Source organism: Rattus rattus, chromosome 6 (assembly GCF_011064425.1).
Source record: "Rattus rattus isolate New Zealand chromosome 6, Rrattus_CSIRO_v1, whole genome shotgun sequence".
Lineage (NCBI taxonomy): Eukaryota > Metazoa > Chordata > Mammalia > Rodentia > Muridae > Rattus > Rattus rattus.
The window spans coordinates 150,973,928-151,000,659 of NC_046159.1; the positions used below are offsets into that span (position 1 = coordinate 150,973,928).

At 45.2% G+C, this 26,732-nt stretch overlaps 1 protein-coding gene across 6 annotated transcripts in view; it reads right to left on the minus strand.

Annotated features, from left to right (window-relative positions):
* The window catches only part of Napepld (N-acyl phosphatidylethanolamine phospholipase D), a 48,326-nt gene that overhangs the window by 4,563 nt on the left and 17,031 nt on the right, over positions 1-26,732 (minus strand). For all 6 annotated transcript variants that reach the window (XM_032907081.1, XM_032907086.1, XM_032907082.1 and 3 more), the window contains 3 exons: positions 21,308-21,617; positions 12,315-12,961; positions 7,302-7,416 (listed from right to left, as the gene is read on the minus strand). In XM_032907081.1, the coding sequence (XP_032762972.1) occupies positions 7,302-7,416; positions 12,315-12,961; positions 21,308-21,601 (1,056 nt within the window). In that variant the 5' untranslated portion in view covers positions 21,602-21,617. The remainder of the gene's footprint in view (positions 1-7,301; positions 7,417-12,314; positions 12,962-21,307; positions 21,618-26,732) is intronic.

The window sequence follows — 26,732 nt, forward strand, 5'->3', positions numbered from 1 at the left end:
GGATAATAGGTATAGAAGAGAGTTAAGACTCCCAGCTCAAAGGACCAGTAAATATATTCAACAAAATCATAGAAGAAAACTTCCCTAACCTAAAAAAAGAGATACCTATAGGCATACAAGAAGCCTACAGAACTCCAAATAGATTGGACCAGAAAAGAAACACCTCCCGTCACATAATAGTCAAAACACCAAACACACAAAATAAAGAAAGAATATTAAAAGCAGTAAGGGGAAAAGGTCAAGTAACATATAAAGGCAGACCTATCAGAATCACACCAGACTTTTAGCCAGAAACTATGAAGGCCAGAAGATCCTGGACTGATGTCATACAGACCCTAAGAGAACACAAATGCCAGCCCAGGCTACTGTATCCTGCAAAACTCTCAATTAACATAGATGGAGAAACCAAGATATTCCATGACAAAACCAAATTTACACAATATCTTTCTACAAATCCAGCACTACAAAGGATAATAAATGGTAAAGCCCAACATAAGGAGGCAAGCTATACCCTAGAAGAAGCAAGAAACTAATCGTCTTGGCAACAAAACAAAGAGAAGAAAAGCACACAAACATAACCTCACATCCAAATATGAATATAACAGGAAGCAATAATCACTATTCCTTAATATCTCTCAACATCAACGGCCTCAACTCCCCAATAAAAAGACATAGATTAACAAACTGGATACGCAACGAGGACCCTGCATTCTGCTGCCTACAGGAAACACACCTCAGAGACAAAGACAGACACTACCTCAGAGTGAAAGGCTGGAAAACAACTTTCCAAGCAAATGGTCGGAAGAAGCAAGCTGGAGTAGCCATTCTAATATCAAATAAAATCAATTTTCAACTAAAAGTCATCAAAAAAGATAAGGAAGGACACTTTATATTCATCAAAGGAAAAATCCACCAAGATGAACTCTCAATCCTAAATATCTATGCCCCAAATACAAGGGCACCTACATACGTAAAAGAAACCTTACTAAAGCTCAAAGCACACATTGCACCTCACACAATAATAGTGGGAGATTTTAACACCCCACTCTCATCAATGGACAGATCATGGAAACAGAAATTAAGCAGAGACGTAGACAGACTAAGAGAAGTCATGAGCCAAATGGACTTAACGGATATTTATAGAACATTCTATCCTAAAGCAAAAGGATATACCTTCTTCTCAGCTCCTCATGGTACTTTCTCCAAAATTGACCATATAATTGGTCAAAAAATGGGCCTCAACAGGTACAGAAAGATAGAAATAATCCCAAGCGTGCTATCGGACCACCACGGCCTAAAGCTGGTCTTCAATAACAATAAGGGAAGAATGCCCACATATACGTGGAAATTGAACAATGCTCTACTCAATGATAACCTGGTCAAGGAAGAAATAAAGAAAGAAATTAAAAACTTTTTAGAATTTAATGAAAATGAAGGTACAACATACCCAAACTTATGGGACACAATGAAAGCTGTGCTAAGAGGAAAACTCATAGCGCTGAGTGCCTGCAGAAAGAAACAGGAAAGAGCATACGTCAGCAGCTTGACAGCACACCTAAAAGCTCTAGAACAAAAAGAAGCAAATACACCCAGGAGGAGTAGAAGGCAGGAAATAATCAAACTCAGAGCTGAAATCAACCAAGTAGAAACAAAAAGAACCATAGAAAGAATCAACAGAACCAAAAGTTGGTTCTTTGAGAAAATCAACAAGATAGATAAACACTTAGCCAGACTAACGAGAGGACGAGAGAGTGTGTCCAAATTAACAAAATCAGAAATGAAAAGGGAGACATAACTACAGATTCAGAGGAAATTCAAAAATCATCAGATCTTACTATAAAAGCCTATATTCAACAAAACTTGAAAATCTACAGGAAATGGACAATTTCCTAGACAGATACCAGGCACCAAGTTAAATCAGGAACAGATAAACCAGTTAAACAACCCCATAACTCCTAAGGAAATAGAAGCAGTCATTAAAGGTCTCCCAACCAAAAAGAGCCCAGGTCCAGACGGGTTTAGTGCAGAATTCTATCAGACCTTCATAGAAGACCTCATACCAATATTATCCAAACTATTCCACAAAATTGAAACAGATGGAGCACTACCAACTCCTTCTATGAAGCCACAATTACTCTTATACCTAAACCACACAAAGACCCAACAAAGAAAGAGAACTTCAGACCAATTTCCCTTATGAACATCGACACAAAAATACTCAACAAAATTCTGGCAAACCGAATCCAAGAGCACATCAAAACAATCATCCACCATGATCAAGTAGGCTTCATCCCAGGCATGCAGTGATGGTTTAATATACGGAAAACCATCAACGTGATCCATTATATAAACAAACTGAAAGAACAAAACCACATGATTATTTCATTAGATGCTGAGAAAGCATTTGACAAAATTCAACACCCCTTCATGATAAAAGTCCTGGAAAGAATAGGAATTCAAGGCCCATACCTAAACATAGTAAAAGCCATATACAGCAAACCAGTGGCTAACATTAAACTAAATGGAGAGAAACTTGAAGCAATCCCACTAAAATCAGGGACTAGACAAGGCTGCCCACTCTCTCCCTACTTATTCAATATAGTTCTTGAAGTTCTAGCCAGAGCAATCAGACAACAAAAGGAGGTCAAGGGATACAGATCGGAAAAGAAGAAGTCAAAAATATCACTATTTGCAGATGATATGATAGTATATTTAAGTGATCCCAAAAGTTCCACCAGAGAACTACTAAAGCTGATAAACAACTTCAGCAAAGTGGCTGGGTATAAAATTAACTCAAATAAATCAGTAGCCTTCCTCTACACAAAAGAGAAACAAGCCGAGAAAGAAATTAGGGAAACGACACCCTTCATAATAGACCCAAATAATATAAAGTACCTCGGTGTGACTTTAACCAAGCAAGTAAAAGATCTGTACAATAAGAACTTCAAGACACTGAAGAAAGAAATTGAAGAAGACCTCAGAAGATGGAAAGATCTCCCATGCTCATGGATTGGCAGGATTAATATAGTAAAAATGGCCATTTTACCAAAAGCGATCTACAGATTCAATGCAATCCCCATCAAAATACCAATCCAATTCTTCAAAGAGTTAGACAGAACAATTTGCAAATTCATCTGGAATAACAAAAAACCCAAGATAGCTAAAACTATCCTCAACAATAAAAGGACTTCAAGGGGAATCACTATCCCTGAACTCAAGCAGTATTACAGAGCAATAGTGATAAAAACTGCATGGTATTGGTACAGAGACAGACAGATAGACCAATGGAATAGAATTGAAGACCCAGAAATGAACCCACACACCTATGGTCACTTGATTTTTGACAAAGGAGCCAAATCCATCCAATGGAAAAAAGATAGCATTTTCAGCAAATGGTGCTGGTTCAACTGGAGGTCAACATGTAGAAGAATGCAGATCGATCCATGCTTATCACCCTGTACAAAGCTTAAGTCCAAGTGGATCAAGGACCTCCACATCAAACCAGACACACTCAAACTAATAGAAGAAAAACTAGGGAAGCATCTGGAACACATGGGCACTGGAAAAATTTCTGAACAAAACACCAATGGCTTATGCTCTAAGATCAAGAAACGACAAATGGGATTTCATAAAACTACAAAGCTTCTGTAAGGCAAAGGACACTGTGGTTAGGACAAAACGGCAACCAACAGATTGGGAAAAGATCTTTACCAATCCTACAACAGATAGAGGCCTTATATCCAAAATATACAAAGAACTCAAAAAGTTAGACCGCAGGGAGACAAATAACCCTATTAAAAAATGGGGTTCAGAGCTAAACAAAGAATTCACAGCTGAGGAATGCCGAATGGCTGAGAAACACCTAAAGAAATGTTCAACATCTTTAGTCATCAGGGAAATGCAAATCAAAACAACCCTGAGATTTCACCTCACACCAGTGAGAATGGCTAAGATCAAAAACTCAGGTGACAGCAAATGCTGGCGAGGATGCGGAGAAAGAGGAACACTCCTCCATTGTTGGTGGGGTTGCAGACTGATACAACCATTCTGGAAATCAGTCTGGAGGTTCCTCAGAAAATTGGACATTGAACTGCCTGAGGATCCAGCTATACCTCTCTTGGGCATATACCCAAAAGATGCCCCAACATATAAAAAAGACACGTGCTCCACTATGTTCATCGCAGCCTTATTTATAATAGCCAGAAGCTGGAAAGAACCCAGATGCCCTTCAACAGAGGAATGGATACAGAAAATGTGGTACATCTACACAATGGAATATTACTCAGCTATCAAAAACAACGACTTTATGAAATTCAGAGGCAAATGGTTGGAACTGGAAAATATCATCCTAAGTGAGCTAACCCAATCACAGAAAGACATACATGGTATGCACTCATTGATAAGTGGCTATTAGCCCAAATGCTTGAATTACCCTAGATGCCTAGAACAATTGAAACTCAAGACAGAGGATCAAAATGTGAATGCTTCACTCCTTCTTTAAAAGGGGAACAAGAATACCCTTGGCAGGGAAGAGAGAGGCAAAGATTAAAACAGAGACTGAAGGGACACCCATTCAGAGCCTGCCCCACATGTGGCCCATATATATACAGCCACCCAATTAGACAAGATGGATGAAGCAAAGAAGTGCAGAAGTGTAGATCGCTCCTGAGAGACACAGCCAGAATACAGCAAATACAGAGGCGAATGCCAGCAGCAAACCACTGAACTGAGAATAGGACCCCCGTTGAAAGAATCAGAGAAAGAACTGGAAGAGCTTGAAGGGGCTCGAGACCCCACATGTACAACAATGCCAAGCAACCAGAGCTTCCAGGGACTAAGCCACTACCTAAAGACTATACATGGACTGACCCTGGACTCTGACCTCATAGGTAGCAATGAATATCCTAGTAAGAGCACCAGTGGAAGGGGAAGCCCTGGGTCCTGCTAAGACTGAACCCCCAGTGAACCAGACTGTTGGGGGGAGGGCGGCAATGGGGGGAGGGTGTGGAGGGGAACACCCATAAGGAAGGGGGGAAGGGAAGGGGATGTTTGCCCGGAAACCGGGAAAGGGAATAACACACGAAATGTATATAAGAAATATTCAAGTTAATAAAAAAAAAAAAAAAAAGAAAGTGATGTCTAATTGAGTGGCAGACAAAGTGACGAATCAGAGAAAGATTTGACAGAATAGGCTATGCCAAATTCTCAGAAGAGAGACGAAAGGGAAGCTTTCACAGAGTTACACAGGACAGTTACACAGAGACAGGTTATGGAGAGAAACGCAGGAGAAGACAGGATAAGCCAGGGAATGAGAAGATTGGAACAGACTGCCGGAGTTAGTTTGAGGCCAAGCAGAGCAATTTAGGAGAGAAGAGAGAGAAGCCAGACTGAATCAGTCAGCTTGGAGAGGAATTTTGAGCCACAACAGCTGAGTTGAATCACCCATCCAGCCTGAGATCAGAAAGAACTAGAAAGGGTGAGTTTATTCAGCAGCAAGTCTCAGAGGCTGAAAACATTCTAGGCCGTAAGCTTGTACGAAGACTAGAAGCTTCCAGGACTAGGCCTGGGTTAGCAGACGGAGGCAGAAAGCCTCAGAGATGACAATTACATCAGGTGAATAAAAGACACTTTTACAACTCAGGTTTTAACTAAGCTTTACTTATACTGTACTCTTAGAGATAATTCATTACGGTGCTTGAATACTGAACAATGAAGTGATTCTTGACGTCTGAAGTTTAGATCCTCGCCTTGTCTCTCCATCTCAGCAAAGAAGCCCTCCTGACAGTCCGTCACTCAGGCTAGGTTACTGACAGGATACACATGGGACGTCCACACACACAGCACACGGAGATGGCAGAAGAAACTGTTGTCACACGGCAGCATACACATGCAGCAGCCTGCCCCTTGCCAAAGGCACATGTCCCTTGGGTGGGCAAGCCTTCCCCTGGCTCTGCAGTTTTTACTTACTGCTCCACTCCACCTCCAGCAGTGCAGCTAAAGACCCTGCGTTACGCAGGTTATTTCACCATGAAAACACTTTAACTAGGGGCGAGGGAAATGAGCAGGGAGTGTATTAGGTAACCCTGGAACAAACCATATCTTAGGAGGGGACCAGGCCAGAGAGAAGGCCGGGTGAGAAGGCTAAAAGCAGCAAGAAAGCACTGTGTCTGTGCAGAGAGGTCCTGGGAGGAAGGAGGGGCAGGCGACACAGAGCCTAGGGGACACTGACTTCTAACACTTTCTAAACTTGGCCTGGTCTCAGATCCAGGAACAAAGAGACATTTCTCTAGACTTACCTGATTGATCCCAGAACCCAGGCTGGCAGCAGATCTCTGGGGATCCGCTGAGGAAGAGTCAGTTCTTCTGGGGTAGTTTAGGAATAAACCACGTTCACCCCAATGTCAGAGATGACAAGCACTGAATCAGTTAACTGACAGGCAAGATGCTTCTGTTCCAGCTCTACCCCTCCCCTGCTGAACAGCTAACTCCTTACTTCCTAGCGTGTGCTGCCCCTTGTGCTCCGCCCTTTCTTCCTCTGGAAAGATGCCTTCCTTCTTGCCTGTGGCCACGTTAAAATAAGCCACTACTCAAAGACTATACATGGACTGACCCTGGACTCTGACCTCATAGGTAGCAATGAATATCCTAGTAAGATCACCAGTGGAAGGAAGACCTTGGTCCTGCAAAGACTGAACCCCCAGTGAATGGGATTGTTGGGGGAGGGCAGTAATGGGGGGAGGATGGGGAGGGGAACACCCAGCTAGAAGGGGAGGGGGAGGGATTAGGGGGATGTTGGCCTGGAAACTGGGAAAGGGAATAACAATCGAAATGTAAATAAGAAATACCCAAGTTAATAAAGATGGAGAAAAAAAAATTTTCCATCTTCCATGTAGCAATTCCAGATCCCTCCCTGTGTTTGAGACCAGTCATTTATCTGTCCTACATTACAGCCCTTCTGCCTTCAAGTAAACAGGCCATGTCCGTGAGTTCAGATCCACAAGCGTCTGGAGAGTGGGATGTGACGGTTCATGTTCTACCCCACAGAGATAACTGGATAAGCACACACTATGTTAACTGGAAAGACAATCTAAGCAACAGCACGCCACGCAGGCTTTATTCATACTGTTTCGAGCCTTATTTTACTAATAATTACACGTCCACCCTCTGGTCCATGTGGTGATCGTTATACCTGTATGGAGTTTGATACACAGTGTTGTCTCTGAAAGCTGGGTCAGCAATACCGAAATCCCAACAGCCAAACGGTCAAAGCTGGGTCGTTTGTTTGTTTAAATCCAGCTTACCTCATTAGCTAAGGCAAAAGTCCCCCAGTGAATCGCCACGGATCTCTTGGCTTGAACGTCAATGTGAATCCTTACAGCATCCTCTGGGTCAGCATGTTGGTATTTCATAAACCACCTGATAAAATAGCAATTAATTAATCCAATCTCTGAAAACAGCCTAAATCCCAACGGCTGTTTCACCTAATCAATATTTAATAGTCTGCATATCTGGAGAGAGAGTTGTGCAATTAAGAACACAAACTAGTTTTGCAGACCTGAGTTTGGTTCCCGTATCAGGTGGCTCACAACACACAGACACACACAGACACACAGACACACACAGACACACAGACACACACACACACACTCTCTCTCTCTCAGTTAAAAATAAAATAAGATTTAAATCACTAAGATTCTTCACAGGACTATGAACATTTGAAAACATAGCAGCTTTTTGTATTCACAGTTTTCACATCATTTATCGTTTGAGAATTGTATACATGTATGCGAGGGTTATTTGTACAGCTTCCCCTATTCCTCGGGTTGATTCTATGTCAGTGCACCTAAGACCGAATCACCAGCCATCAAATTCACACCTCACTCATCCAGAACCAGCTACTCTGTGACTCCGATGTAGCTCTTCTGGGCTGGGACTCTGGTGCTGAGCGTTTGCATCCAGAGTTGAGAATTCCAGGGGAGGCCCGCAGCAGTGAGGAGGAGGAGCCCGAGAGCAAGTCTGGGGACACCGGCAGACTTAACTGGGAGAAAGCAAGCAGGGCCGCCAAGACAGCTCTGCAGTCAAGACTGTCTGCTGCCCCTGCACAGGCCTAAGTTCAGTTCCCAGCACCCACACCAGGCAGCTCACAACGGCCTGGAACTCCAGCTGTAAGGAGCCGGACCCTCTCCTGACCTCTGTGGGCACCCAAACACAAGGCATTCACTCACACAGATACATATTAATATTAAAAACAAAGTCTTACGTTAGGCTTGGTGGTACACACCTTTAACCCCAGCACTCAAGAGCCACACGCAGGCCATTTCTAAGTTCAGGACCAGCCTGATCTACAGAGCTAAGTCCAGGACAGCCAGGGCTACACAGAGAAGCCCTACCTCAATAAATAAATTATACATGCATACACACACACACACACACACACACACACTCATATATATGAGTAAAGAATTGGAAGTCAAACTCCAGTTACTACAGAATAAAAATACCGTACAAACACAAATGACTAAATGAAAGGCAAGCGCAGAGTTAATGCATCAATCCAGGTACTGTGGCACACACATATATAACCCTGCCACTGCACACGAGGATGCTAAATGCAAGGCTGGATTGCATTGCCAAGGCTTTTCCCCCCAAATAAATAGTGTACAGTGTAATGTGTTAGTGTACGGTGTAATGTGTCAGTGTACAGTGTAGTGTGTTAGTGTACGGTGTAATGTGTTAGTGTACGGTGTAGTGTGTTAGTGTACAGTGTAGTGTGTTAGTGTATGGTGTAGTGTGTCAGTGTATGTGTCAGTGTACAGTGTAGTGTGTTAGCGTACAGTGTAATGTGTTAGTGTACAGTGTAATGTGTTAGCGTACGGTGTAATGTGTTAGCGTACGGTGTAATGTGTTAGTGTACGGTGTAGTGTGTTAGTGTACAGTGTAATGTGTACAAACTTTAAAGATAAGGCGCAGAGAGTCTCACTGCTCGTCAAGGAATTTTACTTTAAGTAAAACAGGGCTGGAGAGATGGCTCAGCAGTTAAGAGCAGTGGCTGCTCTTCCAAAGGACCTGGGTTCAATTCCCGGCACCCACGTGGCATCTCACGATTGTCTCTAACTCCAGGTCCAGAGAAGCAGGCACCCTCACGCAGGCACAGACACATGAAGGCAAAACATCAATGCAAATAAAAATAAAAAAATAAATCTATAAAAAAAATCAGTAAAACTGAATAGTGAGGTGCGGTAAAAAGACAGGCAAGCGGCTACCCGTGACAAAGTCCTGAAAGGCCCACTGAGGCCTTGGAACCAGCCCAGCTCCTGAAGCACAGAGCCTCCTGGTCCCAGCTCCCATCGTGGCTAGAATGCCTTTGGAAAGTTCTCTCCAATTCCCTTCACTACACTTTCGTGTCTGTGAAGTAGAAACTGATCCGCCCTAGAACGGACTCGTGGCGGTTAGGTCACCTAGACAGCTTGTGAAAGCACTGAATGCCGCACCTACTCACCGACTTCCGCTGGAAAGAAAACGAACAAAAACATCTCATCTTCAGGGAAAAGAATGAGTGATTTTGTCAAAGGACACGCACATGTTTCCCTTTTCAAGCCGTTAGTTTAGCTGGGGGAAATGTCTTCTTCACGTTCTTTGCCACTTGAAACAAACACTAGGGAGGCCGAGGGGCGTGGCTCTCACAGGCGCTCTGCCCTTCCTGGAACCCTTCATGGAAGAGTCCATCCGTCGGCAACAGCACAGGGTGATGTTTACTGTACGCAGCTGTTGGGTGCTCCGGGAACCCAAACAAAGCCTCTGTGTCCTCGACGGCCTACAGAAGCGATGTTCTGTCTCATGGCCTGACACTCAGGAACCAAGGCAAACCGGAAATAGTCCTGGTGAGTCTACTCACTTATCAAACATTCCGATGCAAGCCCACTTCCTTTCTAACTTCATGTTTGCCAGAAATGACTCTTTTTTTTGAACTCTAGCAATTAAAATGAAGATGATAGCACTAAGGAACCAGGCCAATGAGGGGTCACTTGACCTAGCTTGCATGTCCAGACTCTGGATTCAATCCCCAGCACTGCGAGAGAGAAACAGGAAATGCTAAACTCCAGCTACAATGTCCAGGGATAAGAGACCCCAGAAGAAGGCATGAAATATTCCCAGCACAAAACTAAAAGCCAATGTTCTGGGGGGGCTTGGGTTTTTTTTTTCTATAATCAGCTTACATGTGCACATAATTCCTAAGTTTTATTTATAAAACAGCTAGTGTTGACAAAAACATACACACACACACACACACACACACACACACACACACACACACAGATTCCACAATACATGTGAGCTCCCACATTTAATACTCTTATATTTTTGGTTGTGAGCCTAGCCTTTAACGGCTGAGCCATCTCTCCAGCCCTACATTTAATACTCTTAAAGCCAGCAATGCCCCCAGCCCCTCACAGCCTAGAGAGACTGCAGCACTGCAGAGAAGGCCGTAAGCATGATGTTTGCTGTGTCACCACAGACACAGACATCGAGCGCAAATGCTGCTGCCTGTGAAGGCCTGTTTTATAATTATAAAGAGATATTCTAATGTAGTAAGAAAAAACCAACACCATTTGAAAATTATCTGTAACAATTTTTTTTTAAAGCCATGTTGATATTTTCAGAAGTTGCATGAGAACTAAAATAATTTGAATGGAAAAAGCAAAGTTCAAACCCTAATACTGACTTATACAGTAGCTTCTGTCGTGGTGTGTGGTGGGAGGGATTTTCTGAAGCAGTTCCTCCTGTTCAACCTCTAAGTTTTGGGATTAGTGGCGCGGGCCACGTCATCTGACAAGTTGCAATGGTTTAAATAATTACCAAGAATCAGAAACAGGTGAGAGCACCTAACCCTACCCACGACGAGGAAACAGTAAGACCAACTAACCAAAGAGCCGTTAGCAGACTAGAAGAAGAGATGTTAATAAGAAAAACGGTTTGGGGAGCTTAAAGGTTAACAGATTTGACAGAGACGGGGATATGGCTCAGTGATAAAACTGCTTGCCTAGCATGCTGGAGGCCCTGGATCCGATCTCCAGTTACAGAAAAGAAAAACGGGTGGATGGATGGACGGATGGACAGACAGACAGACAGACTGACAGGCAGGTGTCAGGTGAAAACAAAAGGCTGGATTCACCCAATCCATCACCCAGTGTACAAATCGCTATGAAGTGAGCCCCCAGCCGTTGCGATTATAAATGCACTGCTTGTCTTAAGGATGTTTGTGGGGCTGCACAAATGGCACCCATGCATCCACATGTGGAGAAGAGTGTGGACATATGTGCACATGTGTGTGTGGCATGTACAGGCCAGACCTATTTTCCTCTACCACTCTCTACCTTAAGAAAAAACGTTACCACATTTATTTACCCTTTACGTGTGGCACGGCGTGTGGGCAAACGTAAGCAGAAGTTAGAAGAGGACTCACAGGGTCTCATTCTCCTTCTAACCTGCCGGTTCTGGGGATCAACCTGGGCCTCAGGGATTGCCAAAGTGCCTCTCAGGCATTAATCCATTTCCCCAGCCTGATCTCACTGGCTGTTAGACTGGCTGGCCACGCACCCAGGGCCCTCCCGCCTGCACCCCCAGCTCTGGAATTACAAGAATGTGCTGTCAGGCAGGGCTCTTTATGCTGGGCTCTGAGGATCCAAGCCTGTGTCCCTGTGCTAGCCTTGGGAGAGCATTCATTTTACTGCCCTGAGAGCCAACCCCCTAGACCACTTTGTTGGAATCTGTTCTGCTGCATCTGAACATCTTGACAAAACCTTGTATCTCTTCCTTAAGGAGATTAAGACACACAGTATTAAGTAAAACAGTGACAGGGTCTGCCTGTCGTTAATGGCAGTGTGGCCCATATCTGCTCTGAAAATGAGTGCTGAGTCCACAGTGGCTAGAGAAGCAGTGAGCACTGTATGTTAGGACCAGAGTCTCTGCCTGCAGCTCACTGAAAGTGACCATCTCGAGGGCTAGCTCCAGGCCGATTCCTTGCCTTCTCGCTCTGTTAAACATAGAGGAGCTGCAGGGCAGGGACTGGAAAATTCCTATCAGGGTAAAAGATAGTCATCTCTAGAGAGAGCCATCCACGGGGGAAAAAGGAAGGCAAAAGTTAATTCTGGCTCCTGGATGTAAGTCGGAGGGTACGTAGGCTCTGGCAGGGTGTGTGTAAAATCGAATGTGAATCGACTTCAACCTCTCCATCAACGATAACCAAGCCCACCGCTAAAATCACCAGCTACAGAGTATAAGGAGCACCACCTGTAAAGCACACGCTTACAAACCTTGGCTCATAAGCTCCAATGGGAATAGCCGCGAGATCAAAAGGACCAAACCTTTTTCCAATCTCTTCAAAAGCAGGGCAGTAGCCAGTATCCCCAGCGAAAAAGAACCGATTCCAAGGCCCTAGCACAGACCAGCTGCCCCACAGAACCTTGTTGTCATCCAGGAGGGTCCTTTTACACCAATGTTGGGAGGGCGTGAAGACGAAGGTGACCTTATCATGGCCAGGGACGCAATTCTCCTCCCACCAGTCGAGCTCAATCACGTTCTCACAGCCACACTTCTGCATCCAGTCGAGAAGGCCCAGCGGCACGAACCACCTCAGCTCACTGCCAAACCGTTCATTCAGAGCCAGGACGGAGCCGTAGTCCAGGTGGTCGTAGTGGTTGTGACTAATGAGGACAGCATCTATTGGGGGCAGTTCGCTTATGGTACACGGGGGACGGCGGAACCGCTTCGGACCCATGTACTGCGAGGGAGAGGCTCGAGAGCTGAACATGGGATCCGTGAGGAGGATGAGCTCGTCCATTTCCACCATCAGCGTCGCGTGTCCCAGCCACGTGACTCGTAGGCCAGCCTCTCTCACTCCAGCTTCTTCCGGGTCACTGATAAAATAAGGCTTAAGCACTGGGAGTTCTTTGTCAAGCTCCTGTATATATAAAAAGAAGAGAAAACAGCAGTATTTAAGGCTGGAAAGATATTACATCATCGCAGAGAGCACTCTGACCTAAATTCCCGAGGGAAGAGCTATTTGGGGACAACTGAAGTCATCCAACGCGCCTGCTGCTTCCGCTCGGCCCTCAAACCACACGCGACTTAGTAACAACAGTTAGGGATCTAGAGCCCTGAATGCAAAAGCAAAAGGAAAATTAACTTTAAAGCTCTCAGAACCGCTAGGTTTATTTTTTGAAGGCTCTCTTCCGGAATGCCAGCAGGAGACTGGCCTCCATGCAGGCGCTTGCCGCTCGTGACTCACTGAGCTGAGGATGTGTTTGCTGGTGAAAACCGGCCTGAGAAGCAGCCCGGCCCCCGGACCTTACAAAGCAAGCTGCAGCAGCCGATGTTTAACCCTTGGATCTTACATACCTTACTTTTTGAGCGCATAAAGTTCAAAGCAAAATAGTGTGATGCCTCCTGGGGGGGTGGGGGTGTGTGAGGAGGATCACATTCATAAACGGGTCTTCTCATTCCTTACCCTTACAAGGCCGGCTGACACAAGAAAGGGCAAACAGGCGAGGGTGAAAAGAAACCAAAATGCCACCCAGACGGTCTGAGTGAGAAGGCCCAGCCAGGAAAGGAAAGAGAGGACAGCAGTGATGTCTCTTAAGCCCTCCAAACTCAGTTCCCCAAGTGGAAGATGGGTGTGACATTGTCATGAGAACTGAATTAGGAACGGCTGGCTCACAATGCACACTCTAGAAGTATTCCGAAAGAAGACAGACAGTAAGTCCTAACCCCAGTGGGCAAGCACGCACCAGGCTTGCCCACTTCTTTTATCTCTACATAACCAGTAACCTCCACTTGAGCTCCTAGGTAGCGGCTGGACACATGAAAGGACTCATGACTTTGTTCAGCTGTCTGCGTGCCCACTCCGGGCACACACGAGAGCTGTGACAGTCCTCGACAGTGCCAAGCTGGACAGGGGAGGGAACATTTATAACTCTGGGAGGCGGCGGGAGAAGGATCAAGAGTTCAAGGCTAGCCCTGGTTAATATCGTAAGACCTGTGGGAAAGTCTTCACTGCTCTCTAATGCTCGACAAAGTCCATCTCATCCCCTTGCCCAACAACCGGCTGCCCGTGGGGTGCCCAGCCCTGCCCAGCTGGGCCTCATGCTCTCTCTACTCTATACACACTCTCAGCGCACACACTGGGAAACTCCCTGTCCTGGACTGAGTTTCAGACCCCCTGACTGACCCATTTCTCAGACTCTCCCTCTCTCAGTCCTTTGAGACGGTAATTAAATTGTACATCTTCCAAGGGGCCGTCTCTAAGTCTCTGCAGATGGATGCCTCGCCCTGGACGTGCATGTTTCTAGGAACACGGGCCTCCTCTAGGGATCCTGGTTTGAAGGTAGACTCTTGTCTTATTCAGCTCGGAAATCATTTGAAGTGCCGAGTTTAGTGACTGCGACACGGGATGTGATCAGTAAAAGTGTTTGGATAAGGGCTGGAGAGATGGCTCAGTGGTTAAGAGCACCGACTGCTCTTCCAGAGGTCCTGAGTTCAAACCCCAGCAACCACATTGTGGCTCACAACCATCGGTAAAGAGATCCGATGCCCTCTTCTGGTGTGTCTGAAGACAGTTATAGTGTACTTATACATAATAAAAAATCTTTTTTTCCCCATGTGGAGAGGTTTCATGAGAGAAGAGTAGAAGAGAGGAAAGGCAGTTGGCCATGGGCATGTGGTGGGGAGGGGGAAGGAGGCAAGAACAGAGAAGAACAAAGAGTAAGAGGGGGTAAGAGGGGAGGAAGAGAGAGAGTGTAAGAGAAAGGTAAGAGCAATAAATAAATCTTTAAAAAAATTTTTTGGACAAATTAATGAACAAAAAAATGCTAGTTTTTTTAAATTAATTCTCAAATTTCACAATTAGGATTGGTGAAAAGGTATCACGTTGTATATATCTGCAGAGAATTAAGAAGGAAAAATGTTCTAAAATAAAATGCGGGCAAAAGGAAGAAAAGGGCTCTGGAGAGATGGCTCGGCAGTTAATGCACCTGCTGGTCTTTCGGAGGACCTGGGTGCAGTTCCCAACACCCACATAAGGCTGCTCACAGCCACTCACAACCCCGGTTCCAGGAATCCGATACCCCCTTCTGGTCTCACCACACACATTCACAGAAACTAAACGAGTAATGTCTTTAGGGAAAGAAAGAAATGAATGTGTTGGGCGTAATACTAGCCACATGACAGTGACGATGACAGAATGCTATCACATTAAGGACTCTACTGAAATACAGCACAAAATAACATCGGCAATGGCCGCCACTTATATAGAGTTTACTGGTAGATGCTGTGTTGATTCATAAAAAAAACCTTTAGATTTAATATAAATCAAAACACCAGAGATTAAAACTACCTTCATCTTAGAGACCAGAAAGTAAAGAGGTACACAGTTACCCTTACACAAGTCAGCCAGAGGGTCCCGTGCTACCTTCTAATCTCTCTCTCTCTCTCTCTCTCTCTCTCTCTCTGTGTGTGTGTGTGTGTGTGTGTGTGTGTGTGTGTGTGTGTGTGTGTGTGTGTGTGCTGCTGCTGCTGCTGCTGCTGCTGAAGAATGAACTCAGGCCCCATCCATGCAGAGCCTGTGATCAAACACTAAGCCACCTTACATTATAGGAAGTAGGAGCTCAGGGAACAAGTGTGCAGAATACGGGGAGATAAGACAACAAAACCACAAGGAAACACTTGGTTGGGGGGATGGTACATTTGTTATCTTTTCTGTGACAATCTGTTCTGCATGTGACAATGTTAAAACTCATCCAATTACACACTTTAAATATGTGGAGCTTGTATGATGTTAACAAAACCACTTTAAAATGTTGAAGCAGCACCATATGAAGCAGTGTGTGGAAATATCTGGAAAATCACGACCCCTGAAAACGAATGCACCTTGGGTCTGCTCCAGTTTAAAGGCCAGCTGGAGCTTGGCATTTCGCATTATTGGAAGGGCTGCCGGGCCATAAAGCCCACACTGGGCATCGCATCATTAGCAGTCTCAATTGATTCACCAAGGTTAAGACATCACCGTAGGTGGTTTCCGGGGGACGGAGGAAAGCAAAAGAACGACATGAGTATTACACTTGGAAATAACAGGAATGAGTTTCCGTAGTTTCACATATGCACGAATATACTAAAAACCACTAAACTATGTTTAATGGGTCAGTCGTATAGGATGGAAATTATTGCTCAAGAAAGAGTCTTTCTTATAAGAAGATAAAAGTAGCGATGAGATCTGAACACTTTTCTTTGCTGTGGGGTTTGGATGAGAAAGTTCCCCAGAGGCTCAGATGCTTAAACGCTTGGTTCCCAGCTGGTGGCGCTGTTTGGGGAAGTTTAGGAGGTGTGGCCTTGCTGGAGCAAGTATATCAGTGGGAGCGGGGTTTGAGGCTTCCATGCCAGGCACCATCCCAGTTCTCCGGGGCTTCCTGCTTGCAGTTCCAGGGGTGAGCTCTCAGCCTGTGCCTGCTGCCACGCATCTCCACAGTGATGGAACTACGGGAACCATGAGCCCAGATACAGCTTTCCTTCTACAAGATGCCTTGCTCCCGGTGTTTTGCCTCAGCAACAGAACATTAACACATCTGTGTGCCCGTCTTCCCTCACGACAAAGCGACAGCTTATCTTTACCAAGGAACCGCCTGGCAGCTTCCTCAGAAAACTCAAACAAACAAGACCTACAACTGAGCAACCAAAGAGAAATCAAAGCAGAAAACGATTTCCTCGGGAATCCAGGGAGATGACTGAGGGGGTAAAGGGCCTGCTACACAAGCACTGAGACTGAGTTCTGATCCCCCACCATCCCCCACAAAAGCTGACCATGGCATGTCTGGGACCTCAGCACTAACTGGGAGAAATCAGGATTCCGGAAGCTCCCAGGCCGGCCAGCCTAGCTAAGTCAGTGGGCTCCAGGTTCAAGGGCAGACTAGACTGTCCCAAAAACTGAGGGTGGAGAGTGATAAAGGAAGATGCCCAGTGGCACGCTCCAACCTCTGCACACTCACGTCTCACGCGTGCACACACACACCAGAAGGATTTATAAATATTCATCCCCACAGAGTTAGAAAATAAATGTAGAACAGGAGGGATGAAGAGAAGGAAGGAATTCTTGATTTCTTGAAGAAAACAAGGTTGTTTGGCTAGACCAATATTATCTTGGTTAATTTTCCTTCATGGAAAATGCAAAAGGGAAATCATAAGGCCCATAATTACTGATGTTTTGATTTTCTTGAGGAAAGGGTTGTTTTGAAGTGTACAGACGTCTTTGATCCCAGGCAGTAGCAGTAAACTGTGGGATGTTTCGCAGGGAATGAAAATCACAAGAAAAATATGGCTCTGCTCATCTGAATCCACCCTCTGCAGGGGAAGACTTTCACAGGGAACCTTTCATGCTTCAAACAAACAACTTTTTTAGACAATGTGCCATTTTAAACATCTAGGCCAAATCCTATTCCAAGCAACTCTTGGGACCTGTTGTCTTCAGTTGTACTGGATTTTTTTTTTCCTGTGCCCACTGAACACAAAAGCTACCTAGTCATTCTGGAACAAAACAAAGGATGGAATTTTCCAAGGAGAAGATACGGGAATTTCCTCCAGCCAAAGTAAGTACAGAAAGTGTTATTTTCACACTGAAAACGCCTGCTCGGTACTGACGACAGGGATGAATACAAAATGAAGATGTCTAGGGGAAAATAGGTACCAATGAGATGGCTGGGTCTGCTCAGTGTTGGAGATTTCCAGTCACGACCAAGTGGCTCTGTTGCTCTGTGCCCTAGAGGGGCAGCACACCATAGCAGGGGATCTACAGCAAGGCCCGGAAATGAAAGAAAGGAGAGAGGAGAGTCACCTTCAAGGGCAGCCACCAACGGCCAGAAGACCTCCCCTACGTCTGAGTGTTTCTACCAAGCCTCAGTAGCATCAGGCTGAGGAACAAGCCTTTAACACATGAGCTGTGCAGGTCAAGTAAGATTTAAACCACTGCAGACTCTCCTGGGACTGGTACGGAAAAAAGGGACAAGCAGTCAGGGTAGAGCATAAAACTGGCTCCCAAGTCCTGGAGTCCCACTCTGATTACCCAGCCCTGCTGGGCAGCCTGCGCTCCAAGTAATGACATTCACCAAGTATCTGTCTCCCTCCCTCCTTAAAAGGCTGCCCCTCTGTCAGTGACCGTGAACCGTAATAACAATCAGACAAGGTCACGGAGCCAACAGCGTGGCAAAGTGACAACAGCCTCTGAACAATGTGCGGCCCGTGAGCTGACACTCTGCTCTAATGTTCCAGAAGACACAGATTCCCACCCAGAATGGCCCAGGGAAGAAACGCTTTCTCTCCGGGCAACTATCTGACCCACTTTCTTTAGAACCATCAATTAAGGTGCACATTAATCATATGTTTCTTCTACAGCACTTTCAGATACACAGGTAAACAAACACAATACACTATAACATGCTATTGATAGCATAATATATAATTTCTCTATGTAAATGTTATTTTCTTTTCAGAGTAGTGACTTAAGGCCAGGATCTACTCAAAAAACGACCGCCAGAAATCCAATTAAATTAGAGTTGACCTCCGGTCTCGGGTCCTCACCTATTTGCCCCGATTTTGTTTCTGTTTGTGGTTTGGGGACTTGGGAACTGTAGCTGTACTAGGAAAATGCTTTTAGCATGTTTTTAAAATGTGTTTAAACACAAAGTTACAGTTTTCCCTGAAATAAGGAAAGCCAACATTCGTTTGATCTAATTCTAGGCTTTCACGGAAGGCAAGGAGGAACTAAAATGGGTAAGATGTCATCAGTGAGATACACACTGGAGTAGTGCAAACGTGTTCTTCTTTCAAGTTATTCCGAATTCATTTTTAAGTGGCATATTCAAATACATGCATCCCCTTCGGTATCTTTTTTATACCCTGAAGAATGCAGCCGTATGTAGCCCTCCCTCTCACATCTCTGCCTGACTCACCACTGCAACTGTGTTTTAATACACACACAGCTGACCGACTTAGTCTATTCACGCTTTAGCACATAATGGAGTGTGCCCGGCACACTGCGTGTGCTCAGTAAATGCTAGCTAGCTAACACGTGACTAGACACACTTGCATTCCTAAGGTCCATGCCGGTGCAGCCAAAGGCAATGCTCCTCCTCGAATGTGTGCATCCTCTGCAGATTTTCTTGGTTTTCCAAGAGGACAAACATTCCCTTCAAGCCCACTGGCCTGGCAGGTCCTTAGAGTCAACCCAATTTCTAGAATCTCTCGAACTGTTCCAATGAGGAGATACAACTGTACGCTCATGCAGCCACCGAGTCTCTGAAGGAAGCAACACTGAACCCCTCCCTGCTGACCTCTACTTTTAGAAGCTGTGGCTCAAACCAAGGAAGAGATTTACACCAACAAAAACCACACAGCTCATCATCCTGACCTTACACCCTAGACCCTCTCCTCCCAGTCTGACTGTTTCTTCTCGGATGGAGTTCATCAAGGGGAGAAGCGAAGCCCAGGTGAGATGGAACACACCTCTAACCCCAGCAGTCAAAGGGAACGAGGATGGCGGATCACAAGGTCAAGGCTAGTGTGGGCTCTCAGTAAATTCCAGTAAGTTCCAGTAAGCACCCGTAAATTACACAGGGAGCCTGAGTCTCAAAAGCAAAAACAAACAAACAACTAAACAGTTTCCTTGTTCCTTTGTCTAATCCTCAAAAGCTCTGAATCTAACTTTTTATCTATTAATGCTAGCCTAATTCTAAAACGTTCTTAAAAAGAAAATACTGAGGCCAGGCCTGGTGGTCCACGTCTAGCACTTGAGAGTTTTACAAGTTTGAAGCCAGCCTGGGCTACAGATCAAGATCCTGTCTCAATCAACAAAACAATTTATTGGGCCTCAGGTTTAATCTGCAGTCTAGCAAATATATCCATATCTCTGTGTGTATACATGCATATCTATACATACATGTGTAGATAAACTATATATATATCTCTGTGTGTAAACATGCATATCTATACATACATGTGTAGATAAACTATACACATCTCTGTGTGTAAACATGCATATCTATACATACATGTGTAGATAAACTATACATATCTGTTTGTATACATGCATATCTATACATGCATGTGTAGATAAACTATACACATCTATGTGTGTATACATGCATATCTATACATATATTATAGATAAACTATATATCTATGTGTGTATACATGCATATCTATACATACATGTGTAGATAAACTGATGACTATGAATATTTCTAGCATGAAAATGACAGGTTTCCCCATCCTCCCCCCACCCACCTCTTCTAGCCCCCATTTCTTGAGTCTTTCTGTGTGGCCCTGGCTGTCTCAAAACTCACTCTGTAGACCAGGCTGGCCTTGAATTCATAGATCCACCTGCCTCTGCCTCCTGAGTGCTGAAGGTGTGAGCCACCACTCCAGGTGGGGTATAAGGTTTTCAATCCTACATCCTTTAAAGAAAGGCAACATTTACCAAGTAGATCTAAGACCAGAATCCACCTCCACCAGCAGAGTCCCCTTACCTCTTCCCACTGTAGACCAAAGCCATCAGAAATGCCCCCAGCTCCCCAAAGACTGGGCGGGATGGCACTTAAAGAAAGATGACAGGAAGCACAGGGGGAAACTAAGAAAGATTTGAAAGGGAAATAAGATGCCCCTGTAACAGGAACTGTCACCCACTCGTCCACCCCTGTCAAGCACACCTATGCTACAGGGGACACATTAGCAACTGTAGTTGAAAGCTGATAGACATAGTCGACCTTCACAGCTCTGCGAGAACCTCAAAAGACCTCCTTTGTAGCAGTAGCGGCCAAGCCCGAGGATTAAAGGCACACTCTAGGTCACGGCTTACTTTGCAAGGTCCATCCAAACTGCTACTTTCTGGACTACACCATGCATTTTCTCATGTTCGTAATGTGGACGCAATAATCTTACCCGGAAAACCTCCGCAAAATAGTTTTCTAGGACCACCACGCATACACCTGAAGCCGGCCCCAACACTGCCAGTCAGGGCTGACCAACGCGCCCCTCTGTTTCTAAAGCGCTTTACCCCAGCCTTTGGCTGTAGACTGGAAAGATCGTTTACACATGTCCTGTGCTATTGCACAGGACCCGGAGGATGTGGTCACAGGACCCATTTGTCTCTTCGAAACTTGCCATTGTGCCTCCTCATACAGAACAGCACAAATCGCTAGAGGGGCTCACCTCCCAGAGAAACCAAGTCGCATCTGTGTACACTCCAAACCCGCTACACGCTGCCTACCTCTTTGGAACTCGGGACACCGCTGTGATTCTTCTCCATTATCAGCCATCTGAGCACGCTTGGGATAGAGATGTTCTTCCACGTTGGCCATGGGTTCACAAATCTCCCGTCTTTTCCTTTCTTTGATTTGGTTACGTCCTCCTCCAGTCTGTAGTCCAGCTTGAAGCTTTTCCTGGAGAGCCTGGAAGACTCGCTTCCTCCTGAATTCTGCACTGAATTCTGACGCTTCCTCAGTGTTTCTTTTGGATACTGATGGCTTGGCGCTGGAGACTGGCTGTTCTCATTTTCATCCATGTCTTTCCGTGAGAAGCTTCGAAAAGGAAAAAGGGAAAGAGAAAGGGGACATTACCGAGCTTAACCAAAAGGCATCAAAGCGTATCAGACAGTGCCATTCTCAGCCAATAGCATTTCCCCAACCATAAGAGTATTCATTATGTTTGTACTGATTCAAATTTTCTTGCTGCAAAATAGAATTTTAAGTTCCAGTATCGCTGCTTACTAGAAATTAAGGATGTTTGCCTTATCAACATACTAGCCGAGCCTTTCAAAAGCCCCTTCACTGTTGTAACCTACAACAACATCATTTCCCTGGCCAGCGTTTAGACATAAACTTGTCTGTTTCAGTGACATTCTACAGAGTTAAACAAAAGTACTATTATGATCTGGATAGAAAGCACTCCCCAGCCCCCCAAAAGAGGCTCATGTGTTAAATAAAGGCTGGGTTCCCAACAGAGCTGTTTTCAGGAGTGGAACTTTTGTGAAGTGACTGGATTATGGGACTCTTGCCTTCATCAATGACGTGATCCTTGGATGGGTCCAAAATCTCAACTGACCATTGGGAGCTGACCATTGTGCACTATGAAAGCTGGGGCCTGCTGGGACAAAGTGAGTAAGAAGGAATGTACCCTGGGAAGGGGAGCATGCTCCAACCTCTCCCTAGCCTCCTCTGCTCCAACATACCCTCTGGCCATGGTGTCAGCCTCCCCACAGGCGTGTGGAACCCTCTACCATGGACCAACACCTCGTGATTCACAACAAGTACTCGCTCTTTTTAAATTGTTTCCCTCAGGCCCATGTCACAGAAAAACAAAGCCAAGAAGCAACCTGGGCACTTTTCCATATCCATATTTGCATAACTACCACTGTTAACAATAAAGTAAAACCAGCTTGGTTTCTTAAAGATGCCTCAGTGACTCAAGTGACTTGCATACACCCTGCTAAGCGTGGTCACTTTATACTCACAACAACAACCTGCAACCCAGTCCCCTAGAGAATGCAGATGAGGTCACCCGGCACATCAACTCACCTAGCAACGACATAAATTCTAAGTAATTTTGACTTAAAAATGCCAAGACACTAAAGTCTCCTTCCTGGCTGTGAGTAAATGTCCCTCCTTTTCTTCACCTTGATTTTCCCATCTATAAAATAAAGATAAAGATATCATTGACTCCCGAGGTTGCTGAGAAGACTGAACAGCCTAAGCCAATGAAGTCACTGGAGACTCAGCCTAATCTGCTACCACTGACGGGTACTACCTTACCCACAGTCAAAACACTAAAACCGTTGATCGTGATCACGCAGGACCAAAGACACTCAGAACTGGAAAATAATACATTAAACATACAAAGTTACCCGCTATGTAGAACTTCATTTCCTTCCTATTGATTATATAAGCAAACAAACACTTGCTTTCTAATTGGTTTAGAATCAACACATAGATAATTACACACTGTATAACCTTATTTAAAACGAGAAACAAATAACAGAAACCCAAGTGTTATTTTCCTGGCTATGGGGTGATGAAATACAATGGTGTCCGAGAAAGAAGGAGAAAGAACACAAACCTCGGAGGAACATGTACACACTCCCCGGCTTCTTTCTCTAATATGAGGGTAAATACTCAGCCATCTGGAGAATAGCCGCTGGAGAAAAGAAACCAGAGCTAACAAAAACCCAAACACCACTGTTGTCAGCCACTGCTCTCTGGGGGAGTGGCTGGCAGCTGGGAGAGGGGCTCCCAGGCTTCACATCTGTAAATACCTACCTGCCCTGGGGAGCTTTCAAAGGACTAGATGATATAATGGACGTTAAGTGTACACACCTAATGCTAGTCCTTTTCTCTCTAACCTGGTTACCTGACCGAACGTCTAAACTCCGTATGTTCTAAAGCTTAAAGCGTTCTGGGTGAGGTGCCTCCGTTAAAAGGTCTAGAAACCTGAACCAGGGGGCTGGGTGTGGTGATGCCAACTTGAATCCCAGCACTCAAGAGGCAGAAACAAGTAGATCTCTGCAGGTGCAAAGCCAGCCTAGCCTACAGAACGAATTCCTGGACAGCCAGAGACTGTCTCAAACAAAAACAAACAAAAACCAACCCTAGCACCAAGGAGATGAATTACTGAATAGAAAGAGAAGACCGGACTACCCAGCAACAGCAAAGCGCCCAGCTACAGGTTCTTCCGTTTCATTTAAATTAAGGTTCTCAGGAAAGCCCTGAAGTTAGGTATCATCATCTCCCGTTTTTAATTGAAGTCCTCACAAGCAGATACTCCAATCAATAGAGAATGAGACAACGGTGATGAGAAAAACAATCATTAGAGTAAATCCGAGGATCAATGAAGACACTGAAGAGATGAGAAAGCATTTGGATGGCTGGAAACTTTATGGATGAAGTAGTCAGGTGGAAGCGGTCAGACCTGGTGGCACCCCAGGCAAGGCAGACGCCTGACCTGCTGGATGGGAAATCGGGTCTGACGTCACAGGGAAGCAAGACTCCAAGTACCAAAGCCAATGCACCTGACGGAAATGGATAATTGTGGGATTCGAGCTGCTACTTGGGAGCTCAGAGTGGCAGTGAGGGGACAGAGTGACGTCTGTCTGTCTGCAGGGTGGTTTCCCTGGGGCCTGCTCCTTTTCCCACCCCTGCCTCACTTACTCCTGAGCCACCTATAGAAAAAGTCTGCACACCAAATGACCATCCTCGCTTTACACCTCCCATGAACACACACACACACACACACACACACACACACACACACACACACACACACTCTTCAGAGTTGGTCTGCCATAAGCAAATCTCATGCAAGAGAGAAGCCCCAAGGGTTTCTCCTGCAAAAGTCAGCAGCCGAGTGGTTCAGAAAGGCTTAGGCTTCCGACACTGCTCACACTCCCCTGCCCCCAGACAGCAGCCCTCACCCTGATTCTCAGATGTGTCAATTCCCACCTCAAGGCCACCAAATGCCTCCTCAGGAATTTTACATGACTTCCTAGCATCTGTTCGATTGGGAGGCGGGGGAGGAGGGGGCTGTGTGTGCATGAAAACTAGTAGTCAGAGTTCTCTGGTACTTCCATGATGTCATGTGACGCTGATGATGACACCAAATGCATCCAATCTCTGTGAGAGAATGAGCAGGAGGGGAAACGTGAGGAGAACCGAACTGGGACAACCTGGAAAGGTTTCGGAGGCAATGCCTGAAAGGCCATTCAGTGGATGGGCCTAACGTCATGGAGACACACAGAGCCGGCCTGAGAGCTGAGTCACAGGAGGGGGCCTCTCACTCACCAACTGCTGCCTTCCGGTCGCTCTTCGTGTCTATAGCAACAGTCTCACAGAGGGCAACAGGGGAGGAAACGACATGAACACTCGAGATGAGCTCTGTGTACTGAAGAGTTCCACCCCTGAGCTTTTCAAACACAAATCTGTTACAAAAAAAAAAAAAAGACGACAGCTCCATACTGTGACCACCAAGTATGCTGAATATTAACTGTTTCTTTAACGGCTGAAGGACTCAGGCCCTCTAACCAGAGGGAGGCCTGAACCACGACACTGGGTGAAAACAGACCATCCAAGTACAAAATGGGTAAATAAACCCGTTCTAAACACAAGACTCCTCCATGTCAGAATTGTTCCATGCATTTGAACTGAAGACCGGCCAGCTCCTTGGAATTCAATGTACCGCTTTACCATTTGAAAAGTGAGAGGGAAAAAAAAAATCACAACAGCACCACGTATGTTTGGGGCTTCAACCTTCGCATAAATCAGGACGCAGCAGATTAGAATTCCTACGACAAACATTTTATAAATGCCGAGTGGCTGGCACACAAGAGTCGCACTGGTGTTCCATCTGGACGATACCCGGGATTATATATTCAGCTGTCGGACTGAGCAAAGTCTTATATCTGTTCACCTTATCTTTATTGGAAGAGAAGGCTCCTGTCACCACAATGCTAGGTAGCACAGGTTAAAAATAACAGCGTCCCAGTTCCCCGAAAGGTCTAAGAAGGACTTCGGGAGAGTCAAATGAATTCTACCCACCCTGAAATTCTGTAAGACGCCACGAGGGACACCTACAGACATGGAAAACGGTGCTGTGAGGGCAAATATGCCCAAGCCTGGGAACTAGGCCGTATAACAAAAGGAGAATGTTCTGTGTGAAGGTCATTAGTGAATTAAATAATTATATAATGATAGATATTTTACTGCATAAGTAATACATATATTATCTTGTTTATTATTTAATATATATTAGAAGCAACAAGATTAATATATAATTTATAATAAATATTAAATAGATATTTGAATATGTTTATATATGATATATATAATATATATATTATATATATATAATGTATATCATGCATCTATACTTCTGCCAAGTAGTAACTTAGTAAGAGACAAGAACCTGGGCTCCTTGTTTTAAACATGGGGTTCTCTTTGCAGTACTAAAATGAGTAATAACACCATGGGTTAATACTCTGAAGTGCCAAACACGGATTGTTATCTGTGGGACAGTAGACCTTGCCAGGAAACAAACTTAGTAAGGTAGAGCCGGTGTGAATCCCTGGAAACTCTGGGGTACACACCTGAGACGGTAAGCAGCTCCCTGCTTCCTGCCGGACTCCTGGCCTGGAACACGTGTCACATAAGGAAACATGACCTGTGGTCCCGTAGGGTCAGAACAGTGTTCTCCATGCTGTTGAGGTAACCAGAGGCCCTGAGCCCTTAGCCAATAGGCTCCCATTCCCGGACATTCCCTTCTGCAAAATGTATTTAATACGTTCTCTGTTCCACCTGAGAAGTTGGTACACATCTGTTTTCCACAGCCAGTAAACAGTTTGGAACTGAGGACTGTCTTTCATCAGGAGCCGCCATAGGGAGCATGGAGCAGGCCTTTCTTTGACCATGGCGCCATAACGGAAGTCTCGCGCAGAAGGACTCTGGCTTCCAGCTAAACTAAGCACAATCATAGATGAGCTAAACGCGAGCTCCCCACTGGAGGGCTAGACGCTGTCCTCAGCCTGCGGGCCCCCAACGGTCCCGGCCTCCTCACGGGTCTGTGGACCCCGACACTTCGTTCCAGACTTCTCTGTGCGGTTTTCTAATGGTGACCGGATGCCCAGGAGTCAGGGCACATCAGCTTCTGCT